At 36.1% G+C, this 17,579-nt stretch overlaps 1 protein-coding gene across 4 annotated transcripts in view; it reads left to right on the top strand.

Annotated features, from left to right (window-relative positions):
- The window catches only part of ANKRD44 (ankyrin repeat domain 44), a 277,127-nt gene extending 259,719 nt beyond the window's left edge, over positions 1-17,408 (top strand). For 2 of the 4 annotated variants that reach the window (XM_039844326.1, XM_039844324.1), the window contains exons 22-28: positions 2,454-2,541; positions 5,848-5,931; positions 6,916-7,061; positions 7,527-7,609; positions 9,578-9,660; positions 10,716-10,807; positions 13,135-17,408. In XM_039844326.1, the coding sequence (XP_039700260.1) occupies positions 2,454-2,541; positions 5,848-5,931; positions 6,916-7,061; positions 7,527-7,609; positions 9,578-9,660; positions 10,716-10,807; positions 13,135-13,382 (824 nt within the window). In that variant the 3' untranslated portion in view covers positions 13,383-17,408. The remainder of the gene's footprint in view (positions 1-2,453; positions 2,542-5,847; positions 5,932-6,915; positions 7,062-7,526; positions 7,610-9,577; positions 9,661-10,715; positions 10,808-13,134) is intronic. The other 2 variants (XM_039844328.1, XM_039844327.1) reach the window with 1 other exon arrangement.
- The last annotated feature ends 171 nt before the right edge of the window (positions 17,409-17,579 follow it).

The following is a 17,579-nucleotide window of genomic DNA, read 5'->3' as shown; positions in this document are numbered from 1 at the left end:
CAGTCAACCAGATCCCTATTGATGAACATTCAGATCGTTTTCAGGTTTTTTCTTATTACAAAGCTACAGTGTGTATGTTCATACTATAGTACCTTATATTCTATCAGATAGGTTTACAGAAGAGAAATTATTGATAAGAGGGAATGTATTTTTTTTAATTTTAATAAATTATACTGTATTACTTTGCAAAAAGGATATTATAATGTATTACTCCACCAAATATGTATTAAACTTATTATTTTCACAAGCCTTTGCCCAGCCCAGGATGATATTATTTATTTTTGTCAATTTGAAGGCAAAAAAATGTTACCTCATTATTTTAATTTGTGTTTCCTTGTCTAATAGTGTATTTATTTAGTTATTTGCATTTCCTCTTCTGGAAATTACCTTTCCCATCGATTGCTCATTTTTTTCTATTGAGTTAGCTTTTCTCATATGTTTGCTGAAGCACCTTGTCTTAGAAATAAGAAACCTATGTGTTATGTGTTTTGCAACTGTTTTCTCTCAGTCTACCATTTGTCTTTGTTCCTTGTTTATGATGTCTTTTTCCATGTACAAATTCTGAACTTTTATGTAGTCAAATCTGTCATATTTTTATTTTGTGGGATCTAGGTTCCAGTCTTGCTTAAGGCCTCCCACTCCCAAGCTTATATGGATATTTTATTTTCCCATTTATATTCTACTCTGCTTCTATAATTTTATTTTTCCATTTTCAATTCTTGTATTAAAATTTTCACTTAGAAACTATGATTATCAGGTCATAAAGATTTTGGGGGTACTCTATGACCTTTTATTCTGTTTTTATTACAGTCCTCTTTTCATTGGCTCTAACCTCAGTAAGAGCCAAATTTTCTACTTGGTCAGCTTGGTTTTGTTCCCTCTTTGTCACTGGAGAATTGTTATTTTTTTTAAACTCCCAACCCCTCATCTGAGTCAAACTGTGAGATATCACTGAGAAACTAACAGGAAGGGGAAGATGCAGAAAGAATGTTGATGAAAATGGCAGGTGGCAAACCCACCAGACCACATCCTCTCTTCTGGAGTGGGGTGGAGGTGGGAGGATGGGAGGTTTCTCTGTTCTTAGGCCTCTCCGGGTGCAAGCAGGAGAGGAGGAGCAATCCTCTACTAAGCAATTTCAGGGCAATCTTCTTCCAAGTCCGAGGCTCAAGCTCCCATCTTCCTAGAATCCCCTTCACTGAGCATGAAAGTCATTCAAGGATTCTCAGTCCTACCTACACAGGCCCTTAGATTAGGATTCTTATAGTCTTCAAGGACTGATTTGTATAGATGCTTCTCTAAGCCGAGTCCTTTGGGGAGACTGAAACTAATAGAGAGGGTTGAAGTATCTGGGACTGTTAGAGTGAGGGTTGGATATAGTTGGAAAGCTAAACAGAATAATGGCATAAAATTAGGAGGTTTTTGTATTCATTACTTCATATGTTTCTTCTCTTAAAAGCAGTTTCACTTTTTCTCCTTTTAGGTGAAAGAAAGGTTTGATTTGTGTTTTTAAAATTGTCCAATCTACATCATTCTAAGGTAGATTATAAGAGAACTCTAACTAATTTAGGCCTGAATTCAGCCAAGAAGAGGTTCCAGGCCAACAACCTCTATTCTAAAGCCAAAGAAATTTCCTTCATGCCTTAACAGTTATCCATCGCTTTACAAACCACGTTCGGGTCCTTAACCAGTAAAGTTCTCATCATTCTGTGACATCAATAGGACAAGTATTTCTAGTTTGATTTTTTTTATATATGGAAAATTGAGGATCACAGATCCCAAGTGAGTTGCCTTAGATCACATAACGAGCAAGCTAACAAACCTGGGGCCTTACTTTACTTAAATTCAGTTGATTTGGAAACTACTTATCATTTTCTCGAAAATAATTCCTCACATTCATTCATCTACTTATTTTAAAAAATACTTATTGAGTACATTTCATTTTCCAGGAACTGGTTTTGGTGCCATTTAAAATACTTATATCGTATTTTATAGTCAAAGCCTTTTTACCTGCATTAGCTCAGGTATTATTTTCTATCAATCACATCTTTCCTTTTCACTAGGGTGCATAATTTTAAGTGAACCTATTCGTGTGGGTAAAAGAGAAGTTTCCTGTGAATATGGGCAAACTGACATACACCTAATGTTAGGTGTCTATTGAGAGCGGAGAGTAATGTAGAATCTATTCTGCTTGCAAATGAGGTCACTTCTCTCTCTCTTTCTCTCCACCAAACCATATGGCCTTCATTGTTTTATTTGTTTATTATGTCTCAAAACACCTGTGAGCATGGTTAATAACGTTATGACATTTCATGAATTTTATTCCATAGAGAATGAATATTCAGCCAATTCAGGAAAATTCAAAAGCCAGAATTTAATGCTTAATGACAAAAATTGGTTGTGCTGAATAAAATTTCTTTCTTGGACACTTTCTAAATAATTTCGATTCTTTGCAGGTAATGAAAACTGTATAGAGGTACTTTTGGAGCAAAAATGTTTTCGCAAATTTATCGGTAATCCCTTTACTCCGCTGCACTGTGCAATGTAAGTAGAAATACTGGAAGTTAATGGTGTTGCTTTAATTCTTTTAACTACACATAGGAAAATTGCCTTTTAGAGAAGGAAGAAGCTTTTACGTTACAGATAAGACCAGCATATTCCATTTTTCTCCTAAAGGCAAATAGATCTGATAGCAGAGTGTGGTCCCTAATTTTAATGATTTTCCAGGAGCTTTTTGTGGAGTACCACAGTTCCAAGGGGGCTCACATACCACCTTAGGGAGACTACATCAAGAGGTACACTGAGAGGCACATTACATGCCATGTGAAGAGCTCTTCAGATGTACTTCACATTTGTGTGCCAAATTCTAAAAATAAGTTGGGGCTAGGAACAATATGCCTATGAATGATTAGAAAGACATTTTATACCAGGAAGAATTTTCATGCACTGTAATTCTCCATTCTTCATATGCTGGCTTTTTCTTTTTTCTTTTTCTTTTTGGTAAATGTAACTTTTGCTCTAATATCATAGTGTGAACCATTGTTCAGACTCCAGATCACCTGGAACTGGTGTTTGTTTGGACAACCATGGTCAGCCTGGGGGCCTAAGACTTGGGAGTGCTTTGTCTTTCTCTTGTCTCTGGGCTTCATGTGACGATGGCTCATTTGATTGGAAAGATATTAGAGGCATAAAATTAATCAATAAATAAAGGGTAAGAGATAAAGAATAGAAGCGATTTTAAATCTGAAAGAACCATATCTTTTTCACTTTGGTATCCCTAAAACACCTAAGATGATGCTTTGTATAAATGGTATACGGTAAACTCCTTCCTGGATATAAGGGTTCTGAAGAAATGCTAGAGGTTACAAAGTATGTGCCATTAGAACTGCTGAAATGTTTAAAGACAATTTAGGAGATACACACAAACTTTATTTAACACTTCATGAAGCAGGCAGTCTTCATTCTCAAGAGTTCAGAGAACTGCAAAGTGGGACAGAAGGTAGGAAGCTTTTAGAGGACAAAAAAGAGAGAACAAGGAAGAGAAAGAAAAAGAATATCTAATTGGCTGGGGTTACATATCTGGGCCTGTTGAGTTATCATAGGAATGAGAGAATCACCCATGTAACTTGATAATCATGGATTGGTTACCTAGAAGGTCTGACTTCTGGGCAAATGAAACATTTACAAGAACATGAAACCTAAAAGTTAAATTTCATTTTGGTAATGTGGATTCCCAGGATCAGGGGCACCTGGCCTACCAAGAAATGCTAATGTGAGATTAATTTGACAGGCGCCCCACCACTTTTTTGGTCAACCACTGGCCAAGCACGAGGTTTGATCAAAGATAGTATTGCAAGTTATTCTCAGTTATCATTTTCTCCTTAGTACTTGGTATATATTCTAAGAGATAATGTCAACTTCATCATTCCAGTTGGAAGGAGACCATTTGTTAGCTGGCCGATGGTTGTGTACACACATCTAAAACCCTTGAGAGAATACACAACAGACCAGAGAGATAATTATTATTATTAATAGTAAAAGTATTCCTAAGGTTTTCAGAATGCTCCTAAGCCAGCTAGAATCAAATAAGTCAAGAAATGATCCTAAAAAGGAGATACTTTTTTAAACCAGTTGCCCTGTTTATGTGTTTTATGTAACGGTGTCTCTAATCTCCCAGAAGTGTTTATCCCATGAGCTTGTTTAAGAGAAACTGGGCATTAGAAATCAGGGAGAAGTTTGTGACAGGCAGAACTACAGGATCATCAGCAATGTAACAAATCTAACAGTTCATTGAGGTTGAATTACCCGCCTTTGCAATGACCTGAGATATGTGAACAATGGCAGTATCTTTTGAGGCCAGAGCAAGTCAAAAGAAAGACAAAAGAATCATAAAGAACTTCATGGCATAAAAATTAGAAAAAGAATGGTCAAAGAGGGAAGGAGAAATAGAAAAAATGTTCTTTATCTGATTTTTTGGGAGGAAGCAGTCTACCGTATATTTGAAAGTTGCTAAGAGAATAAATCTTAAAAGTTCTCATCACAAGAAAAAAAAAATTTGTAACTACGTGTGGTGAAGGATGTTAACTAGACTTATATGGTGATAATTTCACAATATATACAAATATCAAATCATGTATACCTGAAACTAATATAATGTTATATGTCAATTATATCTCAATAAGAAAAAAAAATAACTAAGTTAAAAAAAATTAAGACAGCAAGCAATAGCTCTCCCTGGGAGAGAAAAGGATCGATAAACAATGGGTGTCCCAGAACTAAATTCACAAGATTCTGTATTTGGAAAGGAAGGGACAACCTGAAATTTTACCTTCCTCTCTTGATTGGGCACTACTGAGATCAGAGAAAGCTGACTCTGGTAAGAATTTTCACATTTTGCGAGCTTCTGCCAGTTCTCCCAGGATCCTGTCTGTAGGCTCTGGAGTAAGTCAGGTTTAGAATACAGCCCCAGTATCTACCAGAATTTGGCAAATTTTTCTCATTGATTTAATTTTAGTTTTCTCATAGCGGATTAAGGGCATAACTGGTAGCAACTTACTGGAGAATCTCTCAAAGTCTCATCAACCCCGGGAGGGGCCTATATAGGGCCCTTGCGTTTAAGGCAGATATGGGGGGATTCTACTTGGTTTGAAAGATTTGCACAAAACCTTCAAAGACAATCTTAGATTTTGGTGTGCTGTTGGTCAAAACAGTACAAATTTCTTGTCTTAATTTATTTCTCGAAGTCCCTGTTAATAGTCCATTAGTGGCCACCACTCACTGTGGAGTCCCAACGTAACTGTCCAGGAACCTTTTCAGGATCCCAGGACCTTTCTGGGAACTATAATAAACATCTTTCCTTACAAAAAATTTTCAGATAATATATGTTTGGATCTGAGAGCTGCACACAAGGGAGTGGAGCTCAAATCTGAGAGTGGCTTACTTACAGCCCTTGGTGAACACAGAGTCCGGTGGGTGCCTTGCCTTTGCTTCTGGTCCCACAGACTTTTAGCTGTCAGCTTTAGATCCTATCTTCATTGCCAAAACTGTTTAAAGGATAAAAGAAGACAGTTGGGGTGATATAAACACGTTTTAATACTTTCTGAATCGGGCAATTCTTCAAAATCTTGAGAGTGGAGACTGCCTGTTTCATTAATATTAAATAAAGTTTGTGTCACCTAAATTGTCCTCTTTAAACATTTTAACAGAACTTAGACCACAGATGCTTGCATAAGATTTTTTTTAAATACATAAGATTGTTAAATATACCCTGTATAGGGAGATGGAGTAGAAGGAGTTATATAGATTTTTAAGTAGTGAGATTTTTAAATTTAAAATTCGTTTTCATTTTAGAATAAATGATCATGAGAATTGTGCATCATTGCTACTTGGGGCCATAGATTCCAGTATCGTCAATTGTAGAGATGACAAAGGCAGGTAAGTGAGCCTAAGATGGCATGCCTCTTTTCTTGATGAATCTTAGTCTCTGTTTTGTGTTTGCAAAGTAGGTAAAGATCCATTTTTTTTCATTGCAAAGATAAAATATGAGCATTTTTTAAAATTAAATATTATAAGGGTATATAATTTTAAAAATTTTCCTCTTAGCCCGGAAGCCCTAGCCTCTTCCATTGAGGAAGCCACTTTAAACCGTCGTTTACAAATTTTTATATTCTCCCAAATATTTCCTTCCGATAGCTACAAACAAATAGGAAAATATATATGCTTACATTCCTTTTATGCAAATGGAGCATTCTATAGCAATGCTCTGCATTTAGCATATCTTAGAGATCTTTCCATAGTAGAACATAAAGATTTACCATACTCTTTCTAAATAGGTATATTTTAATTCAATCAGCCTACTGTCTTTTAAAGAGCATGTAGGTTGTTTCCAATATTTTGCTATTTCAAAGAACGGGGCAGTGAACAGTCTAGTATATGTGTTTGTTCACATACCCACACGTATCTAGGAGATAAAGTCCCAGAAGTAGAATTACTTGGTTAAAAGGTCAATAGTTTTGCTGAAATTATAATGCCAAATTGTCCTCTCAAAGAAATCAACTATTCACATTAGGTGATATGGGGTTTAAAATTTTTTTTTTAATAGTTAGTTATCTACAAATTTAAGGCTTAATTTTGAAAGTATCTTTATCAAAGATGAGAGAGAAGTCCCTGGAACTCAAAATTAAAAGGGTCATTAAAGATGCCAATTTCATTATCAGGCTACCATCTCTACCCACCACATAGGTGACACTTCAGTGCCCACCTTGAATGGCCTTTAAAGGGGGCCTGATCATTATCTCTACAAACTGAGAAGTTTTAAATCCCTAAGACAATACCAGGCACATGTTTCTCAGGCATTTACAGAAAAAGGGTGTATTAAGTTTAATGGAAACTAAAATCATACTTGTTTTAAATTGTTAGGACACCACTTCATGCAGCAGCATTTGCTGATCACGTGGAGTGTTTGCAGCTTCTTCTGAGACACAGTGCTCAAGTGAACGCAGCAGACAATTCGGGGAAAACAGCGCTGATGATGGCTGCTGAGAACGGGCAGGCGGGAGCTGTGGGTATGTGCTTGACGTGTGGACTGCACACTTATGCTTATCCAAAACTAAAATAATGCACAATCGAGAAATCAGTTATTCTCTTGGTATACACATCTAAAAAATACCAACATTTTATTTAAGCCACCTGATTCTACTTGCTAATAATCTATAGTCCCCTGTTACTTGATTATTGGTGGACCCTATCAAAGTGAGCCAACCTTTCAGAAGTGAAATCTCTTGACATTTAGAAACCAAATGTAGCAACAGAATCATTTTACCTAGAAATAACAAAATTGTAAATATAATTAAAAATTAATGCCTACAGACTTTGGATTTGGATAAAACAAATATGACAGTAAATTGCTCCTTTTTTCATTAAAAACATTAAATATGATTATGTGGGCTGTAGTAACTTAAATGTTATTGTTTCTGTAGTAACTTCTTTAAAATGTAGTCTAAGTAACTCTCTCTTGGCTTTTCCTGTAGATATTTTGGTGAACAGTGCCCAGGCTGATCTGACTGTAAAGGATAAGGACTTGAACACACCCTTACATTTGGCTTGTAGTAAAGTATGTAAATGAATTTGAAACACTGCTATTTCATGTTATAATAATAACTATACCACTTAAATGCTATCCATTCCAGAAGTGGATATCATGGCGCTTACTGAAGATGTGTATTTTCCCGGGACGTTTTCAACTCTAAGCTGAATCGAAGGGGGAGAAGCAAAGAGCAGACCCACACTTGATGAGGATGTGCTTTTCATGGCGTTTGCCACTAGCATTCTTGCTGCAGTCTGTCTTCGTGCTGCCACTATATCTGTCTCCATGGTTGTGGTACCACATTTTAGTTTTAAACACAAGTTAAGACCTTATATATATATGGCTTCTAAAATAAAAGCAGTTCCACTTTGTTTTTATTTTGTTCCATTTGAAGGCATTGTAATAACACAGCCAAAAAATACTCTCCTTGAGGCAAGTAAATACGTTGATGTGTATTTCTACCCTCTTCTTTTTTTCTGGTGTATAGTTCGATGCAAAGAATGCATTTTTTTTTAATAGCATTGTATTCACATGTAGTTCAAGGTCCCTGCTTTCCTAAAAGATAAATGATATTTATAAATATACAATTTTTCTGAAGTGGGATCATTACTGTTTTATTACCTGCTTTTGTTACCGAATCATATATTTTGAATATCTTTCCTTTAGACATGTTATAGTGGTTTAGAATATGTGTGGTATTCTACCTTAGAAATATGCCATTCTTTATTTGGTCAATCACTATTGTTAGAATTTGCTTGTTTTCAAATATAAGCTACTATAAAAAATAGTAATTGTGGGGAAATCTTTTTTTAAGAATCTTTACTCATTCCTTTAAAATAAATTCCTAAATATGAATTGTTGAGTCTGAGGCTGTAAACATTTTAAAGACAAAATCTCCCAGTAATAAAGTCACAACTGTTTACACTCCATCAATAGTGCATCAAAATGAAACCTCCATGGACATTTCTAAAATTATATTTGAGAGTCTGCCTTATAAGGCATTATAGTATGATGCGACTTGACACCAGTGATGGTGGTTCATGTCAATATATAGTGTTAAAGGTGTTATCTATAGCCAGTGGCACCAGAAGTCTTCCTTTCATTGATTGCATTTTCTCACTTCATGTTCTGGGAAGCCCATCAAAGCCACAAAAAATGCTTCGTTTCATAAAGTTCATTTCAAGGTATAGTTTCATGAATATAAGTGCAATGCTATTCAAGCTTTATCATGCCATTGAATCACTTGGGGATCTTGTTAACATGCAGATTCTGATTTAGTAGGTCTGGAAGGGGCCTGAGATGCAACATTCCTAACTCCCAGGTGATGCTGATGCTGCCCATCTATGGGCCTCACTGAGTAACAAGGGATTTTAGGGCATAAACCTGAAATCGTGAGAGGGTCTCTGACATCAGTTGGTTTTTCAAAATTGTCAACCATCTTTTGTCATAAGATGCAGAGATAATTTCCCCTGGTTAAAGAAGAAATGAATGAGCTTTCTTGAAAAAGAGTCCTTGTATATAATATAAGGCAATAAATGATGAGTGATAGAGATAATAGGTGTAATGGGAATTCCAAGGATAGATAGGTCACTGAAGTGGTAATTGAAGGCTTGAGGAAGAAGATAGGACTTGACTTGCATTTAAAAAGTAATATTGAAGGATAGTTCTAATTCTACTCTCTGTTTACCACCTCTGGTATCTGTTTCAGCTCTCTGGACATTAATTCTAAAAGTTATCCTAGAAATATTAATATTTTAAATTAGATTTATATTAACCAAGTCCTAATAAATCTTATTCAGAACCTTGGAGGATCTAGGACCGTTTAACTATTTGCTTTTTAGAAGAAAAAATGATTACTCAGACAATAGCCTTATAAAATGTATTTAGGAGGAGGACATTTATTTTAAATTTAAAGCATAATAAAGTGATTTTTCCAGAACTTTTTAGTGTCCCTGTCCTACGTTTATCTTTTTTTTTTTTTTTTTTTTGTATTAGGGTCATGAAAAATGTGCCTTGTTAATACTTGACAAGATACAAGACGAGAGCCTTATTAATGCAAAAAATAACGCACTGCAGACGTAAGTGTGACTACTAAAGTTTGACTCAGACCCAGATTCAGAGTCATTTATTCAACAAATATTAAGGGATTGCTTTGTGCCAGGCAAAGCTGGGGAACACTGGTGAAAGACACAGACTGACTTCTCCTTTATGAAGTTTAGTCACATACCTACAAATGCTGACCATGCTAAACATTTTTAGTTAGAATGTTTATTTTGATGTGCCTTCTTAGAAGTTTGTGAGATCTGTATTTTTCTTTGCCGATATTTCTATGATAATATTATAAATTTAGTGGGTGGTTAGAAAATCTTATGGGCTGACATATTTGGGGAAACTATTTGTATAAATGTTAGCATTATGTATTCTTACTGGAAAATGACAGTTTTACAAATCAGGTTCCCAGAATATATCTGAAGAGTTTCTAAGCTATTTGTCTTAATTATATTTTAATGTAATTCAGCGTCATCCTCAGTGCGAAAGATCTAAAAGCTGCTTCATTTTCTATTTTAGGAAATTAGGCATTTGTTTTAAGGGCAAAGGAATATTAGAATTTTTTCACTAAGATTCTTAAGTAATATATAGCAGAATATAGTGGGTTTGACATTTACTCTTTCAGGTTTTTTAAATTCAGTAAAATGTCATTTAGTGCATATAGGAATAGCAAGGAGGTTTGAGATTATATATGTGGGTCATATTAACCAGTCTTACTGATGAACTTTTGAAACAGTGATGCAACTGCAGGGGTAGGTATCAAAGGGTAACGTACCTTCTAGAAAACACACCAGAGCTTGAGTTCTTCCTCTGGCTTTCCATATACTGTCATTAAGGTTGTTTGAGATGCAGAGTATTTATAATATCTGCAGAGAAATCTGGGCCAACATGGAAAAACAGTTGGATCATTAGCACCTGGAAAAGATCTAGTCAACAAAACTTTTTTTTTTTTAAAGTAAAAATGTTCATATACTATTTGTAGATTCTTAAGTACTTTTTTCCTTTTAACAACACAGGCTACCCAAATGACACATTCTCACACAAATATATGTATCACAGTTGATGCTCAGTGTTCTTTTTTTAGACCCCTCCACGTTGCTGCACGCAATGGCTTGAAGGTAGTAGTTGAAGAGCTGCTGGCCAAAGGGGCCTGTGTCCTCGCTGTAGATGAAAACGGTAAGTGGAAAAAGTAAACAATTACTGCAGGTACTTTCCCTATGCTGTGAAGCTAGAGGAAATGAGAAATATAGGAGCTAGTTGAAAAGGCAGTAAAAATTCTCTCCCCCTTGGAAGTTCCCTGTGTGTGAGAAAACAAACAAGGATAATTTGTCCTGTCTGTCTTTGTAAAACACATAGTCTACCTGTAGCCCACCAGTGCCTTCCATTTTGCATGTAATGTCAGCAGCTGGTCTCTAACTCCTCAGCGTGGTAGTTAAAATATTTTAGACACTCTAAATCGTTTCAACTTGGCATTCACTCTTCTGACTGCATACGCTGAAGAATTAGGGATTACACATTATTAGTGCATGCTCAAGGGCTCAAATAAAAACCAGGTCTCTGTATTTCAGTTCATTCTGAGATCAAACTTCTTTTTTAAAAGAACAGATCAGAACTCATATTCCCGGTATGGCTATTTGGGGAACATGAATAAAATTTATAAATTAATGTCTAGGCTTGAAACATCTCTTGATCTATGTAACACTTCTTTTCTAAATGAACTAACTCTTAACAGAAGCTTTCTACTCTGCTTCCTAAGAAATTTTGAAAGCTAATGAATACTAGAATGGTATTAAACTGCCATTTTAAGCACACTGCATATTAATTTTGGGGAGCAAAAGAGGAACTTCTGGATATTTATGAATTAAGTAATTTTTTAAATGTGGCACTAATTGTGGCATTTAATTAAAGTATAATAAAATGTATTGACGTAACTCAATTAACTGCTTATTACAGGTATTGGAATTAGCAGCTCATGCCTATTTCTCAGAAGTAAGCGCCATATGACATCATTAGCTAACTCCTATTAGTTTTGGTTTTGCAGCCCCATTTATCCTAGCATGTACCCTGCTCTGTCCCCAACATGACTCATCTAGGAGGTGCAAAAAGTTTTCTATTACTCCATCCCCTTGATTTTCCCGCCACACTTCCCTCACCCTCTTATCGCCATTATATACTTTATGGTTGGCATGCAGAAGCCCACGATTTTTCTCCAAAATGACTAAAGAGACCAGATTGCAATAGTTTTGCTTCTCTCGTATAAGTCAGATACAGCTGAGGTTCATCCAGTCAATAGTGACCTTGGGCCAGAGAACTATGGCCTGTCTCAGTGACTAGCTGCATTCCATAAGCCTGGGAACATTTGGGGCAATTTTGTACAGCATTAAAATCATAATTCCTTTACTCATCACAGAGTTTTGTGGAACAGAATGTTATGATATCTGTCCATTCTTGTTTGCTTCTATACCAGAGAAGAAATAATCTGTTAAGGAGAGCAAAGCAGGAAGCAGAATGAGGTCAAGTGCTGATAAATAAAACAACAAAAGTTAAGTTTTATTGAGCCAGTTCCTCTGAAAAAATGAATAAGTAGTAGTAGGAACTTCGGCCAGCAGAGAGGACTGGCTAACCATTTCAGACTGGTAGATTCAAGGTAGAATAAAATAGTAATTACATCAAAGAATGCATTTATCTCCCCACGGAACCTGTTTTATTCATCGAGATAGCTTTCCCTTCTGGACGGACCCATCAAGTCTAAATGGGAGAGAATGACACAACTATATGTCAACCATAGCAATTTTCCCACATCTGTTACATTTAGGATTTAGGACTTTGGTTGGCCGTATTGCTATTCTTTTTAAATTCTATTAAGTTTCTTTTAAATGATAGTATATATTTAATTACAAGCAACCCGTGTTTTTCTATGTCCGATCTACTCAAATGATTCCATTTTTCTAGAACCAGTCAACTGGTATATACGTAATATAAAGTGACAAAGCTGCGTGACTCAACTTTTACAGACATCTGATTTTTACTATCTTTTCTGATCCGGCACACAATTGCCTACAATGGAAAGTCATTGTTCTCAGAATGAGAGAGCTCTGGCCCAAGCCTGAGGCGCATGGTGTGCGTGTGGAAACACCTTCCTGGTTGTCCTGTTGCTGTTTTTTGTGGATTTGTGTCCCACCCTCACCCCTCGTGTTTCTGTTCACTAGATGAAGACTAGAATTCTGCCTAACTTCAGATAATGTCGTGCTTTTCACTGTCATGTAAGCTGAAAAAACAACAACAACAACAACAAAAAACCCTCGATACATTGTCTCTCCCTCCCGTCCCCTCTAGCCTCACCCCTAGCATGACTTGTGGGAAGTAACTCTTCCTTTTGCCTGGCATGTTTTCTAACTCGACATACATCTCCGCGTGTGAGGTCGTTGGGATGTACTGTGGAATGCTCATGCCGCCTCTGGACTTCTCGGACTAACCACTGCCTTGTCTGCATTTACGCCCAGGTCATACCCCGGCCCTGGCTTGCGCTCCTAACAGAGATGTGGCTGACTGCCTGGCCCTCATTTTGGCTACCATGATGCCTTTTTCTCCTTCCAGTACAATGACGGCTGTCAACTTCGTTTGTTTTAAAAAAGACAATTTGAACAGAACAACCCTCTCCAATCTGGGTAGCATGGTTAGCCTGTGCAGTAACAACGTAGGCTCGGAGGACGGGTACAATGAAAATGATTCTGATTCGGAAACATTCTGACTTTGGACTGTAGAAGGCTTTCCTTGATCAACCATGTTGGAGAAAGGGAAAGAAGCTTGAATTCCAGGTTTACATTGTGTTCAAGTATTATGGGCCCGAGCTTCCAGAAGCCAGTAGAGGAAGAGTTAATCAAACCAAGGGAGGGCAGCTAGGCTGTAGGGCAAAGCACTCACACAGATGGGCCCCAATTTTAATTTGTTTCACGTTTTCTTTAGCTCTAAGATACTTCTGTGAAAGTCTACCTCTCATTTTAAGTAAGGAATAAAAAATGCACTTGATTCTTTTCTTTGGGGATAATGCACCGAGAGGGAACTGTTCCCTGTAAAGGTTTTTTTTCATGTACTCACTTGGCAGTGAGTTCTCAGAAGTATATCAATGTGACATTCATGTCCCCTGGGAGGGGAGAGAAGGGATGAATAGGGAATGCCTCAAACCTCTTCTCACTTTGATGTTTACTTCCTCACTAGAAGCCAAAGGTAAAAGTGTTCATCTTCAGTAATAATGCCTGTAATAATGTTTTTAAGAGAGTCTAATTATTCATATCCTCTCTACAGTAAACATTTAAATATCCAGAACTTCTTTCCAAGGTTATTTGTTAAAGTTGCCAGATGAAGGGAAAAATTCGAAAACTGAATTTGCTTTTCTCATTTAACAAATATGGCACCCAGTGCTCCCCCCTAACAAGCCTGTGACTTATTTTCACTTATTTGGAGTGATTGAATCCAAATCTATCTAATAACATTTCAGGTGAAAATTGTATTGTACCAAAACTTTGAGACATATGCAAGTTTAATATGAAACTACCCTTTATTGATTCATCCTTAAATCAAAATACTAACCTTTTAAAAACATCAGGACTGTCAGCATTGTTCATCAATAGCAAAAACGTTCAATGAGCTTCTCAGTTAAGGTCATGCCAAGTAAGTAAAAGTGGGACTGCAAACGGGAACAAAGAGAATGAAAGCAGGAGGTAGAAATGGGTGATGTGGAAATTAAAGCCAATTGATAGTTGCTTGATGGTAAAATCAACATAGTGAATACTGTGTCTGCTCCCTCTGCCAAAGCTTCTAGGTCAAATGGACCCCGTTCCGCATCTGGAATAGCTATACAAAAAGAAGAATAAGACTGTTTAAAAATTATGCACATACACACACGCATATATATGTCTGTAGTTCATCAAGCAGCTATACCTGAGGACCAAAACGCTTCAATCTAAAATGGAAGATTTAAATTGTTTTCCTTCAAAATGAAAGTGAGGACTGAAGTAGCTTTTCTATGTAGTTAAAAATGTAATCTCTTTGCGTAACAGTCTTTGTTCTATTTTATATTTCTTATGACAGAGATTTCTAGTTGATGGCTTAACATTTGTAACTGATGATGTGTTGACCGCCGCTTATTTTTTTGCCAAAGTAGAGAAAATGTTGATATACTTTTGATGTAAATGTGGTTATATTTATTTGAAATGAAACAAATGCCAAGGAAACATCCTTTGTTTGTTCTCTCTTTTAATTGCTATGTGTCTTACTTGGAATAACAAAAAGCAGAAAAACACACGGGGCCCTCCTGGGCTAGCCAGCAGTCCTGGGGCCACCCCCAGCATTTCCACTGCTAAGGTTTCCAGCTGACCTTCAGGACCTTTCCCACCTTGATTGGAGAGGGGTACGACAACCATCTCCCAGCTCCGGTCTGTAGCCAACTTAGAGCTTAGAAGACACATGGAGTCCTTATGCCAGACGAGGCTCTTTTGCCAAATATAAACTGAAGCACATAGTGGATCATATGCACAAAGGTGGCCAGAAGAAAGAAACAGAAATTACCCTAAATACACTGAAATCTCACATGGTCCCAGAAACCTAATGGGAAACTATATCGGTGTGTGGGCACATGTACCAAGAAGAGAAATAAAATCACCAGCTCAAGTGCTATTTTCCATTTGAGGAAGAGACAGGAAAGAAGCATGTTGCATTAGAGTGATATTCTCTGACCATTTTATAATCAGTTCCATTTTCACTCTGGAAATTTCTATTTCAGAGTGTATGTGAGATATTTTTAAAACAGTGTTCTATCATGTCTGGATCAAATACAGATACTGTATTATACTTTTCATCTAACTATAAAAGATTTTAATCTTACTCTTTTAATATCCTGGATTTAATTAAAAACTCATGTTGGGCTCTTCACAAATGAGAACTTGTTCAGAAGACTTATAGAATTGGTAGTAATTTCACTGAAAAATTTTAACACCACAAACATTGTATTTTAATTCTCGCTGTTTTGTTCTCCTTCTTCCTCTGTCCTTTTCGTTTGTTTAGAGAAGATGAATTTTTTAAAGTAGATAAATTGCTAATGAGCAATAATGACCTTATCTTTACCAAATCACTGAAAATGAGGGAGATCCAACACTGAAGAAGCATGATATACTGCGGTGTCTTTTTCTAGAAGTGAATGGAAATCTCGCTCAGTTGGCGTTTAAAGCAGGAAATGAAATGCCTGTTTTAATGGTGAAGCGATGTTAACATTTTTCCTGTAGAGTAGCACAGAGAACAAGGAGCGTTGCAGCAAAGCATTGACGGCCCTGCGACATTATCTCCACGGAGCTAAGTTTTGACTTTCCCCCCTGTCTTACTGATAGAAAGGAGGGGGACAAAGGAACAAAATGAAATCATGCTCACTATGAACTGTTCATTGAACCAATCTCTCCTCTTTCTCCCTCCCCACTAAGAGCAATTTTTTTTTCTTTAAGAAATGACTTTAAAAACTCTGAGTTCTGTTTTTTCAAGTACATCTCTTAGAAATAAAATTAGATTTGCAACATAGCTTTCTAAGAAAAAAACCGTAAAACATTGTGCTTTTCATGGAGTCTTAGTTGTTTAGTGCTTTTACCTGGATGTGTTATTTTTAGAACTGTATTTTAACCACAGCCACAGGGATCATGTTTCTTTGCACTTAACCTATTCGCCAGTGTCTGCCTATCCTTGGTAAATACATTACTATCTCCAAATTGCCTAAAATCTGCTATGATTCTACAGTGAATAGCTCAGGGGATTTCTATTTATCACTACTAAAAGGGCACCATCGTATGTTTTGGTACTTTAGGCAGTAAACAGCTGCTTGATTTATTATTTTATTATTAAATTAGAACAAGAACATCAAATGGATTTGCTGCACTAGTTATTATTTGTACTGTTGAGCAACTTGGTTTGCTTATCTGTTGCATTGGTTGAAGAACTCATCCCCTTTTTTGTCTTGTAATATGAAGTTAGAGTGCCTTTTTATATTTGTATAGTCTGGAAATGTTCTGTGAAACGTTTTGTATTTTTTCATTTGAGTGTTATCAGAGCAATATAATACCAGTGAGTTTTCATTTCGACCTTTCTTTGAATGTATAAAGTGTCTTTTTTCCTATTTCCCCTTTTACCTGCTTTTAAATAAATGAAAATGCTGAAGTTTTCTATAGCAGTTGTTTGAGTTTTGCAGTGCTAAAATGCTTTCTTCTTACAAAACTGTAAACCATAGATCAGTGTTATGGGGAAAAGCGTTTTAAGATAGTGACAATCTGAGTGTGTATACAAAATGTAATTCTATTCGTTTCTTATGCAGTGATCTAAAAATTCAATGCAAATATCTTTGTTTGGTAGTTTGTCTACATATTTTATGCTTTAGCATGTGCAATATATCTTTGCAAAGCACGATGATACAAATCTGGTGCCAGTGTTATATTTTGCATAACATATTTGTAACAGCATAAAATATTGTTTGATGATTTCAGTGGGATTTTGTCTGTAATGTTTTCTTATGTAAACTAGAGTTGAATGACTCTGGTAAATGTCATGACTGTAAAAATGAGTAAAATGACTTTCAGTTCAGTGAATGACTTTGAACCAATCTGAATCTTCTCAAGCACAGTTTAATACTTTTCAACTACTGAATGCTAATAATGTAATGAAGTACTTAACTGTAATATAAAATGGAAATGCATTCAGATGGTTATTTTTACAAATAAAAACGGTACAAATATTGTAACAATTTGTGCTGTCTTTAATTTTTCCAATTTATAATAATTTTGCCAGTTATTCTGCTAATTTAAATCTTTGTCCCCCCCACCAAAACCAAATTAGCTTTAAATTTTGAAAACAAATTATCAAGATAGAAGTGCATCTCCAGATTTGCTATTTCTATTTCTATCATCACAATTAG

This window comes from Pteropus medius, unplaced genomic scaffold (assembly GCF_902729225.1).
Source record: "Pteropus medius unplaced genomic scaffold, Ma_sr-lr_union100, whole genome shotgun sequence".
NCBI classification, from domain to species: domain Eukaryota; kingdom Metazoa; phylum Chordata; class Mammalia; order Chiroptera; family Pteropodidae; genus Pteropus; species Pteropus medius.
The sequence above is the reverse complement of the archived record's forward strand: the minus strand, read 5'-3'. Positions and strand labels throughout refer to the sequence as shown.